The 14,738-nt window shown below is 35.9% G+C and overlaps 1 protein-coding gene across 1 annotated transcript in view; it reads left to right on the top strand.

The window, feature by feature from the left end:
• adgrv1 (adhesion G protein-coupled receptor V1) overlaps positions 1-14,738 on the top strand; it is a 289,090-nt gene that overhangs the window by 148,612 nt on the left and 125,740 nt on the right. The window contains 10 exon segments of the mRNA XM_056458383.1: positions 64-243; positions 3,081-3,245; positions 3,375-3,495; positions 3,880-4,003; positions 4,133-4,271; positions 7,179-7,364; positions 9,479-9,714; positions 9,794-9,942; positions 11,363-11,561; positions 14,044-14,263. Coding sequence (XP_056314358.1) covers positions 64-243; positions 3,081-3,245; positions 3,375-3,495; positions 3,880-4,003; positions 4,133-4,271; positions 7,179-7,364; positions 9,479-9,714; positions 9,794-9,942; positions 11,363-11,561; positions 14,044-14,263 — 1,719 coding nt within the window.

The raw sequence follows: 14,738 nt of genomic DNA, 5'->3' as shown, positions 1-14,738 counted from the left end.
TTTGCTGCAGGCAGTCAAATTTCTTATCGCATACCATTTATGCACAGTATTTTTTATTTTCAGGCAGTGGCTTATATTGAGATCACCATTATTGATGACATCATTGTAGAGTCCACAGAGACATTCATGGTGAAATTGATTCGAGTCATTGGAGGTGCCAGGCTGGGAGTTGAGACATCTTTGACAGTCAGCATCCCTGCCAATGATTCACCTTTTGGTCGGTTTGGGTTTGAAGAGCTAAAGGTAAGTGTACTGGCATATCTATATTAATATTATACAGTATATTTTAGCTTATTGATAAAATTATTACATTAAACTTTTCAGATGGAAAGTTTAGTAATGATCTTTTATAAAATTTGATTTTTATTTACATTTTTTAAAGGACAATTGAAATGTACCTTCAGTTGTTGTTGTTTTTTGTTATACTGCACCCCATTTCCTTAGATGTAACTTTGTGTTTACTGTATTTTGGTTAATGTTCACATTTTACACAACGTTTTAATTAATGTTAGTTCATGTTTTTACTAACATGATCTAAGAATGGGCAATACTTGTACAGCATCTACTATAGCTCAGCATTAACTAATGCATTATTAAAAATTTATGCTTGTTAACGTTAGTTAATGCACTGTGAGTTAACATGAATTGACGATGAACAACTGTATTTCCATTAACTAATTTTAACAAACCATGAATATATACTTTAATAAATTTATTATTCATTGTTTGTTCATTTGAGTAAATAAATTAACTAGTAATAACTACTTCAATCTTATTGTAATGTATTAAAGATAAAAAGTTTACCAAACAAATTCCAGTATGTGCATAAAAAAAGTCATGTAATTTTGTTATTTGAGATCATGTGATGATAGAAATGTGTGTAAATGTATAAACCAGCTGACAGACTACATTGTAAAACATCTAAAATGTTGTTTTGGTCATTCTAAAATGCCTTAACCATTTCAGCATTACTTTTATTTTATTATTAATGACCTCCAGAGCTGTCAAGAGCATCTGTGCTCTACGTCTTACGCCTTCAAATGCCACCACGTGTTCATTGCTTGTCTGCATTGTCTTCTGAGGCACAAGTAACTTATTAAATAAAGAAAAGATTTACGCAGCTTTCTCCATCAGCTGCAAATTCTGTTTTTACTGTTGATATTTGGTGCTAATTAATCAGGAAATGATGATTTTTTTTCTCTTGAACTTGTTAGATGGAAATGGTGCTTTATTTACAAATGTTTTATGAGATATTCCAGTTTTGCGCATACATTTAATCTCTGGATGAAAACATGGCTATGGTTACCTATTAAAGCTGGGGGGGGGGGGGGGTAGCCAGTACTTGGATTCCAGGATGCTGCTGGAAACAGGTGCTAGTGAAGCCAGCAGGAGTTGCTCCTCCTGTGATGTGTGGTGGTCCTAGTGCCACCAGTATAATGCCTATTCAAATCAAATGCTTCTAGTGCTTCAAGTTTCATCAACTAAAATGAGGTAAAAAAATAAATAAAATAAAAAAATAAATGTTTTAAGCATTTTGCCTGTTCATTTACACGACAATAGTGTTTTTGGGACTGAAACGCATAAATCCAAAATAAAAAGCGGAAGTTTTTGAGAACGCAGTGTCATGCCTGTTCACTTGAAAATGACAATCTATGAAAATGATAATGTTTAGATTAAAGGCAAGTGCAAACAAATACACAACAATTGTGGATTATGTGGTGGTGCTGTGGTGGTCCTAGCACTTCTTCAGCAAAGTGTAGATTGACTTCACATTACTAACCATCGCATTTTACAAACAATGCAAATTCAATATACATTCCAGCACAGAGCTGCCACCAACATGTCATCACAAAAACTGGCATATGTAATCCAACATTTTTTTAACAAGTGTTTTTATTAGTTTTACATTTTTTAATAATTACCAAACAAAACAACAATAATAAAATACAAGGAATAAGCCTATTAATACAAATAAAATAATGGTAATAATAATTAAAATAAAGAAAAAATAGATAATAAAATAGATAATAATAATAATAATTTATTATTAAAAAACAATTAGGGCAGATAAACGGTTTCAATAAAAATATAAAGAGGCAGTAAATAGGGGTAGTGAGCATATTAAGCATTACACTGCTGCGCAGAATCCGCATTATATTGGTCCAGGTGATTAAGAAATGGTTGCCATATATTGTAAAACTTAGCAAGATTATCTATAAATCCATAACAGACTCTTTCCATGTGCAATGTTTGAGTGAGATAAGTTAACCATGTCTTAAATTGAGGAATATAATCTTATCTCCACAGTTTTAGAATGACACTCTTAGCAATAATCATTCCATAAATTATGATGCTTTGTATGGACACATTATGATCCAGCTGAGAACTAGAGCACCCAAATATAGCAATTTCTGAGTCGGGTGTAAAGGTAAAACCATTGATCCAACATTTTGAGCATTTTAGTGGATGTGTAAACGCAGATGGTTTATCATTTTCGGCTATAATTTTGTGGTGTAGCATAGCCACATTTTATAATGCTGTGAACATTATCCTCAGTAATAACAGCAATATGTTTAATTTATAGACAGTTGAGGTCAGAATTATTAGCCCCCTTAGATTTTTTTCTTTTTTTTAATTATTTCCCAAATGGTATTTAACGGAAATTTTCACAGTATGTCTGATAAAAAAATTTTCTTCTGGAGAAATATGTAATATTTGTTTTATTTCGGCAAGAATAAAAGTAATTTAAATTTTTTTTATGAACTATTTTAAGGTCAAAATTATTAGTCTCTTTAAGCTATATATTTTTTTCAATAGTCTACAGAACAAACCATCGTTATACAATAACTTGCCTAATTATCCTAATCTAACCTAATTAACCTACTTAAGCCTTTAAATGTCACTTTAAGCTATAGAAGTGTCTTGAAAAATCAGTGATTAGAAATGAGTTATTAAAACTATTATGTTTAGAAATGTGTTGAAAAAAATATTCTCTCCGTTAAACAGAAATTGGGGAAAAAAATAATCAGGGAGGCTAATAATTCTGACTACACCTGTATATGTTTTTTTTTTTTCATCAGGTGTCTGTGTCTGAGCCTCAGTTCCTCAATGACCCAGCCTCTGTGGCTACACTGACTGTAGTGCGCAGCTCTGGTGGGGAAGGAATAGTGCATTTAATCTGGCTTCTGCAGGAAGAGGGTAGAGATGACCTGAGCCCTCGCAATGGAACCCTCATTTTTAACGGGGTATGTTTGAGTGGTAAATAATGAATAATCTAATGAACAAAATAGCTAGTATTCTAATGAACAGATCAGCCTTTTTATCTGTGCCACAGTGAGAAACTAAAAGTCATTGAATTGTTTTATCTGTTGTAGACTGAGTCGAAGAAGACACTGGTTATTCAAGCTTTGGCTGATGCTGTCCTGGAAGGAGAGGAAAGTTTCACAGTCCAGCTGCTCTCTCCAAAGAATGAGCCTGTCATTGATCCAGTTAGAGGTTTGCCAACATATTAGCATCACTGAAAACATTATTAATGGTCCTGTGAAGTGCTTTAAATGTGCAATTTTTTATTCAAAATTGTATGTATTTTAACTGAAAAATGAAGACAGGACACAGAGTAGCCCCTGCCATTTTCGAAGAAAAGCCATTAGTGTTTTGTTTTTATCACAGCTCTTCCAGAGAGAGTGACAGAGCTCAAGCACATCAAAAAAAAAAAAAAAAAAAAAAAAAAAAAAACAGAACAATAATAATTAATAATAATAGTTATTATAATAAATAATAACAATCTGTGTATTTAACAATCAACATTTTACGATTCATTTGTAACAATCCAGAATTCAGTGTTTCATACAGTATCATTGACTTGTTTCATTCCACCAGGTGTTGCTACAGTTGTTATTCGGCCTGATGTAGGTGCTCTGGGAACGGTAGGAATAGCAGATTCCAGCAGGAATGTTTTAATTGGTGAGCCAAGAGGCAGTTACAATGGAACAGCTCTGGTCAGGTAAATCTTTCACCTTCTCTAGGAGGTTATTGGAAAATTATTGTATATTTATCTTGCACTGTTGGCATCACCAAACAGATTTTCCTCTGCAACTATGTGAAGATTGATTGTGTATTATATCAATTGCAGTCTTATAAGAGGTCCTGGCATCTTTGGTGAGATTGAGATCTTCTGGAACATCACCACAGCTGCAGTTAGTGAGTTTGAGGAAACCTCGGGCAAAGTTGTCATGAAAGATCGCCAATCTGCTGCTACAATTCAACTGAAGGTAAAACTGAGCAGTACACACAATTATTAAAAAGTCTGGGGCCAGGAATCTTTTTTTTTGGTAACGCTTTATAATAACTACAAACTATGAATCATTTATTAAACTTTAGCAATTAGTTAACTGATTATTTGTTAATCATTAACTCGACATTAATAGATGTTAGTAAGCAGTTTAAAAAATACAATGTCAAATGCTGTATTCTACATTTATTATATGCTTAATGGTTGTGTTTTCATACTTCGTTAATGATTTAGTTTTTTATAACTAATTTAGATCTTGCATTATTTAAGAATAGTTAGTGGTTTTTAAAGATCATTCGGAATGAGTAAGTGCAACATTACTAAACTTTTCCAATTAACATTTACATATCTGATATATGCATATAGAAATAGTTACTTAGTATATTAATAAATGCAAAAATGCAGTAAAGTCAAAATACATTGACATTGTAAATGTAAAGACTTTGGCACAGCATCATCCCCCCGATCCCCCAATACATCCCCCATCCTCCTCTAAATTATACTCCTCACAATCACTGCACTATTTAACATTTGCACATTTAAAATTTGCACATATTCACTGCACTGATTCACTTATTTGAACTGTACATACCCACTGTACATATACATTTGTAAGTATGTTTATCTATCTGCACACTTCTGATTATTAATAGCATCCTGTACAAATGCTCATTTATAGTAAATCTCTGTTTATAGCTAATACAACCTGTATATAATGTCGATCGTACATCCATCTGAAAATATCACCATAGTTTTTCTATAACTGCACTTTATAACTTATACCTGTATCCTGCACTTGCTGCTATTGCACTGCTGGTTAGACCTAAACTGCATTTCGTTGCCTTGTACTTGTACATGTGTAATGACAATAAAGTTGAATTTAATCTAATCTAATCTAAAATCTAATTTAAATCGAAAAGATATTATTGTTTTTTTGATGGCAAAGCTGACTTTTCAGCATTATTACTCCAGTCTTTTGTGTCATATGATCCTTCAGAAATCATTATGATGTGCTGTGTTTGTGCCCATCAAGATATATTACAATATTTCTTGTACAGTATATTCTGTATTTTCACTCAGTATATAAATATGTACTTCCTTAATTCGGGAAATATTACCTTTTAGTGCAAAATTAAAAAATCTTGTTTTCTGAAAAACTGAAAAAAATAAGTTCATGTCTAAAATAAGAATCAAAATCTGTAGGTGATGTTTTAAAATTAATTGATTTCTGAATTGACTTTTGCCTGAAACGTGTCTTTGTTTGAATAATAAACACTTCTGTTTGGTCAGTTTATCACACAAACGCACATGGACACACACAAACATGACTTATGCCATTTAATTTTTCTTTCCTAATTTAATTAGTTATATCTTGATTGTTCTAAAATAATTAAACTGTAAATTAAGAATAACGCCTTGCCCCTTGAATGTTTAAATGACTAATTCTATATTCTTCACTAAAACATCTTCATGAAACAAAAAGAAGCCTTGTACATATTTTACAATGTGCAGTTTAAGTGCATTCAGTCCCCAGTATCCATGTCTTGACCCAACATACATTTCCCTTGTAAACTCTAAATATATAAACCATCTAGACACTTACACTACCTGACAAAAGTCTTGTCATTGATCCCAGTTGTAAGAGCAACAGACAATAACTTGACTTCTAGTTGATGATTTGGAAAAGTGTCAGAAGGTTGATTTTTCAGATGAATCATCTGTTGAACTGCATCCCAATCATCACAAATACTGCAGAAGACCTATTGCATCCCACATGGACCCACGATTCACACAGAAATCAGTTAAGTTTGGTGAAGCAAAAATCATGGTTTGGGGTTACATTTAGGTGGGGGGTGGGGGGTGAGAGATCTGCAGAGTGGAAGGCAACATAAACAGCCTGAGGTATCAAGATATCTGTGCTGCCCATTACATTACAAATCACAGGATTCTTCAGCAGGATAGCACTTCTTCTCATACTTCAGCCTCCTTTCAAAGTTCCTTAAAGCAAAGAAGGTCAAGGTGCTCCAGGATTGGTCAGCCCAGTCATCAGACATAAACATTTTTGATGTTTGGGGTAAGATGAAGGAGAAGGCTTTGAAGATGAATCCAAATAATCTTGATGAACTCTGGGAGTCCTGCAAAAATGCTTTCTTTGCCATTCCAGATGACTTTATTAATAAGTTATTTGAGTCATTGCAGAGATATACTTTTGGAGTCCTCCAAGCTCATGGGAGTCATACACAATATTATTTTTTTTCCACTGCACCATGGCTTTATGTGAAGTTTCACAAACTAATTTCGAGAGGAGCACGTGATATGATTGACTGCAGCTGGCCACTCATCTACATGCATTAGTTAGCCAATCAGATTGATACAACTCACTATAAGTAGCTTAGCTAGAACTACTTCCTTATCTTCGTTTTTCCGAAGAAACCACCCATCCACCCCTTCTCCTCCTTTCCTTCTTTACCACAGGGAGCTCTCGAGAACCACCTGATCTCGTACTCCCCTCACATGCTCTGTGGATCAGGTAGAAGCCCTGAGCTCAACTATCTCCGAGCTCAGGGTTCTCTCCCGGGACAACATGCCAAACCTGCTAACAGTTGTCAAACAATATCTAAGTGTAAACTCTTGAAATTCTCTACTTTATAATATTTTTTATAAGTAACAAGACTTTTGTCTCAGCCAAGTAAGACGTTACTGTCCTAACTATGTAAATAATTAAAAATCAAGCCATGATCATATTTTATTTTGGTAAAATAAGTGTAATCTAGAGGTCTTTGCCGTTCATATAAGCCACTTCTGATACCAAATGATCAACTAGAAGTCAATCTATTATTTGTTGTTCCTAAAACTTAATAAATGATTCTCTCTCTTGTTTCTGCAGGCACTAGATGATGACATACCCGAAGAAAGACGTGTATATCAGCTGAGACTGAGCTCTCTCACCCCAGGCTCAGTGATCAACCCTGACAGACAGTTTGCCAGCATCACTATGGCTGCTAGTGACCTTCCTCACGGGCTCTTCTCCTTCTCCCAAGCCTCTCTGCGTGCCACTGAGGAGGACAGAGCTGTGAGATGCCTTGCATGACATTACCACTGATGTGACACAAACCACAACCAGGGCACTGTGTGTTTCTGCCTGTTCCCCTTGACTGGGAAAGTCATTGAAAATGTTTTTAAAATGACATAAAACAAGAGCCTAGCAACCATTGATCCACTGACAAAAATACTAAATTGCTAAGACTAAAAAAAAGGTGCTTTTAGTGCTTCTTGAGGATAAAGAGCAGTTCAGAGGTAACAGCACCAAATTGGGTTTGGTGCTTAAAGGAACACTCCACTTTTTATTTTTGTGAAGTTTATTTATAAACTTATTTTGAGATGATCATGTGCTTATGGTTGACCATGGCTGGTCCCGAATTAACTATCATATGATTTACCAATTAGACGAATCCAAATGCACATAAATAACCAGATTTTTTTACCTCAGTCATCTTCGCCTCAAAGAAAAGATTTTTTTTGCATCCTATGAAACAGAAAAAGGCATAAAGAAACTCAATCATGAATCAATTCTTGTTTTAATTGATGGATACAATTAACACAAAACACTCCTTGATATAAAACTACACGCTTCTTTCACAAACCGAAAACTTGAGGGAGGTAATCTCTTTTCTACCGTAAATATTTAGTTGGAATGTAGCGTTATGTTTAAACTAAGGCCTCATTTACACGAACACATTTTAGTTATAAAACGCAAAGTTTTGCTACAGTTACGCCATCCGTCTACACTATGCCAAAGTGTAGAAACACAAAGTGTAAAACGGGGCATTTAAAAATGCTGCTGCTCCATTTCAGTGTGGATGGTGGAAAACGAAGTCGTGGCTGCAGACTCAATATTAAGTAGCCTACACAAAGTTCAGTCTTACATCCTCTCCTTGTAAGTTCAGACTTCGCAAGTTTGATATGGAAAACAAACTCCCGAGGACACATCGGGTAATACTTCAAAGGGAACAGTGTACTTTATAACCTCATTCGCATCACCCTAGCTACGTTGTTTCACTATCTTAACAATAAAATGAAAACATGATTTAAGGAACTGCCTATTTTCATTTTGATATTAGCAACTTAACAGAAACCAAAATTGTTTAGGCATCGTGTAGCTACATATTCAAATGACCGTCATCTTCACTGTATGCATAAATTTAAAACAAAATGGAGCCTATAACATTACTGCCTTCTTTAATTTTCATCAGTTTTAATAATCAGTTATGGCCATTATAAAAGTATAACGTACAATTTGTTTATACATTATAGAAAAAAAATGTAAGCAATCAGTCAAATGTGCAGAATGAGTGTACATGGTTACATAAATTATTATATTATCTTTGCACTTAGCCAAAACACGTTATCCGAGAACAATAGATTCAAAAGACCAAAGTCAGGCAATATGTCGTTAGATAGAGATAACAAGATGAATTAATTATCACTTTTAACAAATATAGTGAGATTAGATCCAGCGGTAGATCCTTAATGAGCTCTCATCGCTGCAGTGCATGCCAGAGTATGTGTGTGTGGTCACAAGATGTGCGTTTTCAGCAATATAGTGTGAACGGAGAGTTGTTTAGTGACGCTGGGTGAAACATCAGTGTAGACACAGATACTTTTAATTCTAAAACGCCGTTTTGAAACTAAAACATATTAGTGTAAATGGGGCATAAGTTTAGTGGTGCAACACAAAAAAATATTTAGTAATGTGTAAGTTGTAACTTAATTTGCCTTTAAGTCACAACTAGGCTATGTTTTAACTTAAGCACTGTTAGTGGAACCGACCCCAGAGGTCTATTTCCATAAGTTATGAAAATGGAATAATATTCCCTATTAAAATGTTTGTTTGTATTTGACCATTATAGTGTTCAATGGATAACTTGTAGGAGATTAAAATGAAGACACCTGTGAACACTCAAAGCATAGGTCTCAAACTTGATTCCTGAAGGGCCGCAGCTCTGCACAGTTTTGCTCCAATGCTAATCAAACACAGTTGATCCAACTAATCAAGGTGTTCAAGACTACTAGAGACTATTAGGAAGGTGTGAGTTGGAGGTGGTTGGAGCTAAACTATGCAGAGCTGTGGCCCTCCAGGAATTAAGTTTGAGACCACTGACTCAAAGGTTTCTTGTCACTTTTTAGGTAAATGTGACCATTGTTCGCTCCATGGGTCTATTTGGCAGTGTGTGGGTCAGTTTCCACACAGAAGGCAGAACTGCGATCAGCGGGCAGGATTTTGGACAGTCCTCTGGTCGCCTGTTATTCAAACCCGGGGAGAGCTCGAGGATCATCCCGTTGGTTATATTCGATGATGACCTTCCTGAAGGACCAGAGGAGTTCTTTCTCAACATTACTCTAGTAGAGCTTCTCAATGCCAGGTAGAGTTTAGCCTGCTTTTTGAAAACCATGACGTATGGTAACTTGGGGACGTCCTTAAACTGTACTTCTTATTTTCAGTTCAATGGATATTACTGTGAGAGAGTATGGCCTACAGATTGATCAGCCTCCAGCTATTGGCAATCTGTCCTCCCTCATGGTGATTATCCAGAAAAATGACAATGCTGAGGGTATCCTGGAGTTTGATCCTAAATATGTCAACATTACTGGTAATTGTGTGCATTTAATCTATCTATCTATCTATCTATCTATCTATCTATCTATCTATCTATCTATCTATCTATCTATCTATCTATCTATCTATCTATCTATCTATCTATCTATCTATCTATCTATCTATCTATCTATCTATCTATCTATCTATCTATCTATCTATCTATCTATCTATCTATCCATCCATCCATCCATCCATCCATCCATCCATCTATCCATCCATCCATAGTACCTATTTAACCATCCATCCATCCATCCATCCATCCATAGTACCTATTTATCCATCCATCCATCCATCCATCCATCCATCCATCCATCCACCCACCCATCGTACCTATGCATCCATCCATCCATCCATCCATCCATCCACCCATCGTACCTATGTATCCATCCATCCATCCATAGTACCTATGTATCCATCCATTCATCCATCCATCCATCCATCCATCCATCCATCCATCCATCCATCCATCCATCCATCCATCCATCCATCCATCCATCCATCCATCCATCCATCCATCCATCCATCCATCCATAGTACCTATTTAACCATCCATCCATCCATCCATCCATCCATAGTACCTATTTAACCATCCATCCATCCATCTATCCATCCATCCATAGTACCTATTTAACCATCCATCCATCCATCTATCCATCCATCCATAGTACCTATTTAACCATCCATCCATCCATCCATCCATCCATCCATCCATCCATCCATCCATCCATCCACCCACCCATCGTACCTATGCATCCATCCATCCATCCATCCATCCATCCACCCATCGTACCTATGTATCCATCCATCCATCCATAGTACCTATGTATCCATCCATTCATCCATCCATCCATCCATAGTACCTATGTATCCATCCATCCATCCATCCATCCATCCATCCATCCATCCATCCATAGTACCTATTTATCCATCCATCCATCCATCCATCCATCCATCCATCCATCCATCCATCCAACCATAGTACCTATTTATCCATCCATCCATCATCCATCCATCCATCCATCCATCCCTCCATCCATAGTACCTATTTATCCATCCATCCATCCATCCATCCATCCATCCATCCATCCATCCATCCATCCATAGTACCTATGTATCCATCCATCCATCCATCCATCCATAGTACCTATGTATCCATCCATCCATCCATCGTACCTATGTATCCATCCATCCATCCATCCATCCATCCATCCATCCCTTCATCCATCTATAGTACCTATTTATCCATCCATCCATCGATCCATCCATCCATTCATCCATCCATCCCTTCATCCATCTATAGTACCTATTTATCCATCCATCCATCGATCCATCTATCCATCTATCTATAGTACCTATTTATCTATCCATCCATCCATCCGTCTCTGATTTAATTTTTTTTGTGTGTCTCACAGTTGAAGAGGATGTAGGAACTCTGTCCATCCCAGTGCTCAGACGTGTTGGATCCTATGGTCAGGTCTCAGCACAGTTTGTCTCCAAAGGTTTGACTGCTCAACCAGATTCAGATTACATCCTGCTCAACGGCTCCATAATCTTTCAGCATGGCCAAACTCTCAGCTATATCAATGTCTCCATAGTGGACGACACAGAGAGGTGAGGAAGTGGTTGTCCAGTACATATGCTGTCATTGCTGTCAAGTCACAGCTTCTGGGTTCAAATGCTCAATCAGATACGAAAAATCAACAAATGATCCATAAACACTTATGCTATAATTCTTTAGAAATCATAATTATAATTACTATTTCCATATCCCAGTTTCTGATGGACAGAAATGGATTCATATTTTAGAAATTTAGAAATTTGCGATAATGAATTACGATGACAATATTTCTTACGATGTAACATTTCCTTAAAAAACACTATTTTTATTAGCAATGTTTTTAAATCATTGCTCACACTTCATTTTGATGGTTCATTTGTTGAATTTAATTTCGTTGCATCTACATGCCAACTAATTCTCATTAGATTATAAATAGACTGTAAGGTTGGGGTTAGTGTTGGGGTCAGGGTTAGGGTTTGTGTAAATTGATATGTACTTGCTTATAGTCAGTTAAATGTCTGTTGAAGGAGCAGTATCAATAGATATTAAGCAGACAGTTTACTAATACTCAATCGGACCATCAAAATAAAGTGTTACCAAATCATTTATTTATTTAAGGATACTAAAATAAACAGGTAAAATATATATTTTCAGATCTAATTAATTCTAATTCAGACTATAAAACTTTGTCAAATTGCAAACATGACTAAGTGAAAACTCAGATCACATCAGATGTCCTCACACTTATTGGCTGTTGCCGTTCCAGCCAATAGTAGAACAGCAACTACTTGGGAGGTGGGGTGGGATAAAAATAGTAAGGCCCCAGTTCATTGGTCAAAACCAATACATGAAATAAATGTCATTTATCAAACAATTCTGTGATATACTATTATGGCAATAACAATAATTTTGCGATATATTAGATCTTATCTCACGCTACCTGATGCTGAAAGACTCATTTATGCATTTGACACTTCCAGGATTAACTACTGTAATGCACTCTTTGTAAGTTTACCTACTAAATTAATCAAACGACTGCATTCAAAACTCAGCAGCACGCATTCCCAAACTCCACCACACCAGCACATCACTGGTGTGCTTTATAGCTTGCATTGGCTCCCAGTTCAGTCTCGTATCATTTTTGAAACACTCACACTTGCATATAAAGTTCTACATGGTACAGCTCCTTCCTATATCGGTGACATTGTTTCTTAGTATACACCTTCTCGTTCCCTGCCTTCTTATAATATTCTCACTCCCCAACAGCCACCCTGTAGATTAAAATCAATTTGGTAGAGAGTCTTCTCTGTTGCTGCACCAAGGTTATGGAATGCTCTCCTTTATTCTGTAAGAAATGCTTCCACACTAGCTAGCTTCAAGAGGATGTTAAAAACTTATCTTTTTAAGACTGCATTTTTAGATTCTTGATCATTTGAATGTGTTTATATTTTAGAATTTTTCTTTGTATCCTTGTATTTTATTGCATGTTTGATTTTTCTGTTGTTGTAGCGCTTTGGATTTTAGAAAAGTGCATTATAATTAAAATACATTCTTTCATTTATACAAATTTTTTTCGGCTTAGTCCCTTTATTAATCTGAGGTCCCCACAGCGGAATGAACCGCCAACTTATCCAGCACGTTTATGCGCAGCGGATGCCCTTCCAGTTGCAACCCATCACTGGGAAACATCCATTCACACTCATTCACACACATACACTACGGACAATTTAGCTCACCCAATTCACCTATACTGCATGTCTTTTGGCCTGTGGGGGAAACCGGGGGGGCACCCGGAGGAAACCAATGCAAACGCGGGTAGAACAAACAAACTCCACACAGAAATGCCAACTGACCCAGCTGAGGCTCAAACCAGCGACCTTCTTGCTGTGAGGCGACTGCACTACCTACTGCGCCACTGCGTCACCCATAAAATGTATTATTATTATTATTATTATTATTATTATTATTATTATTATTATTATTATTATTATTATTATTATTATTATTATTATTATAATATTGTGCAGCCCTACTTCCAACAGAAATTGAATATTGTTTAGTGGTGAAGCTTTCTTTTTGTGCATCATTCCCTCAAAGTAAACTAACGGTGGGAGGGGAGTGGTTAAAAATTTTGAAACTCACATCAACAGAGAAGAACCGCCACTCCAACTGTGGATGGAAATGGTCAGACTTTGATTAAAGATTACCAAAACAAACATTTTATTATTATTTAGTGGATTAACTTACATTAACTAATTGTTCACCTAAATAATAACTATGTGTGCTAGCAAAATAAAAATAAATTTAGATTTCACACAGACCTAAAATATTTGTAAAAACTAAGAGTTGGTCAATTTTATTTTGTACATTTTTCTGTTTAATGTCTGATAAACTAAACAGTGCTCATGAGAGAGTGGCTATCGAGAGAGTTTTATCAGGTCAAATAAGTGGGAGGATGGAGTTTGGAACTGTATATTTATACAACAAGCAGAAAATTGTAAATTGTAAAAAAAAAATTTTTTTTTTCCTCCTCAGTGAATTTAATGAGATATTTGAGTTGCAACTCACCGGTGCCACAGGAGGTGCCATACTTGGAGCTCAGCTAATTGCACGAATAACAATTGCCAAGAGTGACTCGCCAAATGGTGTGGTACGATTCATCAACCAAAGCGCCATCACCATCCCAAACCCCAACAGTACCATCAGACTGAGCCTGTTTGCAGAGAGAGCAGACGGGCTGCTGGGAAACGCCACGGTGAGCCCCAGTCAAGACTATGAGCTCACACTTTTGATGCACAAAGCTATAAAATACTAACTTCTTGTGAGGCTTACAGTAGAGCATGTGGAGGAAAGACAGACAGACCATGAACTGATGTTTCCATTAATTTGTGTGTGACTTAATTATATAATAAATGTTTTGGTTTTCAAAACTCAGGTCGTGGTCTGTGAAATGAAAGAGTGATTTAGTGCATGTCTTAGTGTTTCTGTAATGTAGAATTTGAAGAGGAAACTTTCAAAGATAAAATATTTATTATTTTTTACACTTCATATTTCAATGTTCTTGTTACAGTGTAACTATGTGCTTTAAAATATAGTGTTGCCTGTAATTTTCAGTCAAGAGTCATTCAATAGTTACATTTCTGATCTTACATGAGGCTTTGTGAAGGATCAGACATGACCAAAAGTGTTTTTTTTTTTCATTTAGATACCTCTAAAAAGCTGTGAAATTG

The sequence above is a fragment of the Danio aesculapii genome, chromosome 5, assembly GCF_903798145.1.
Source record: "Danio aesculapii chromosome 5, fDanAes4.1, whole genome shotgun sequence".
In the NCBI taxonomy this organism is placed as follows: Eukaryota; Metazoa; Chordata; class Actinopteri; order Cypriniformes; family Danionidae; genus Danio; species Danio aesculapii.
The sequence above is the reverse complement of the archived record's forward strand: the minus strand, read 5'-3'. Positions and strand labels throughout refer to the sequence as shown.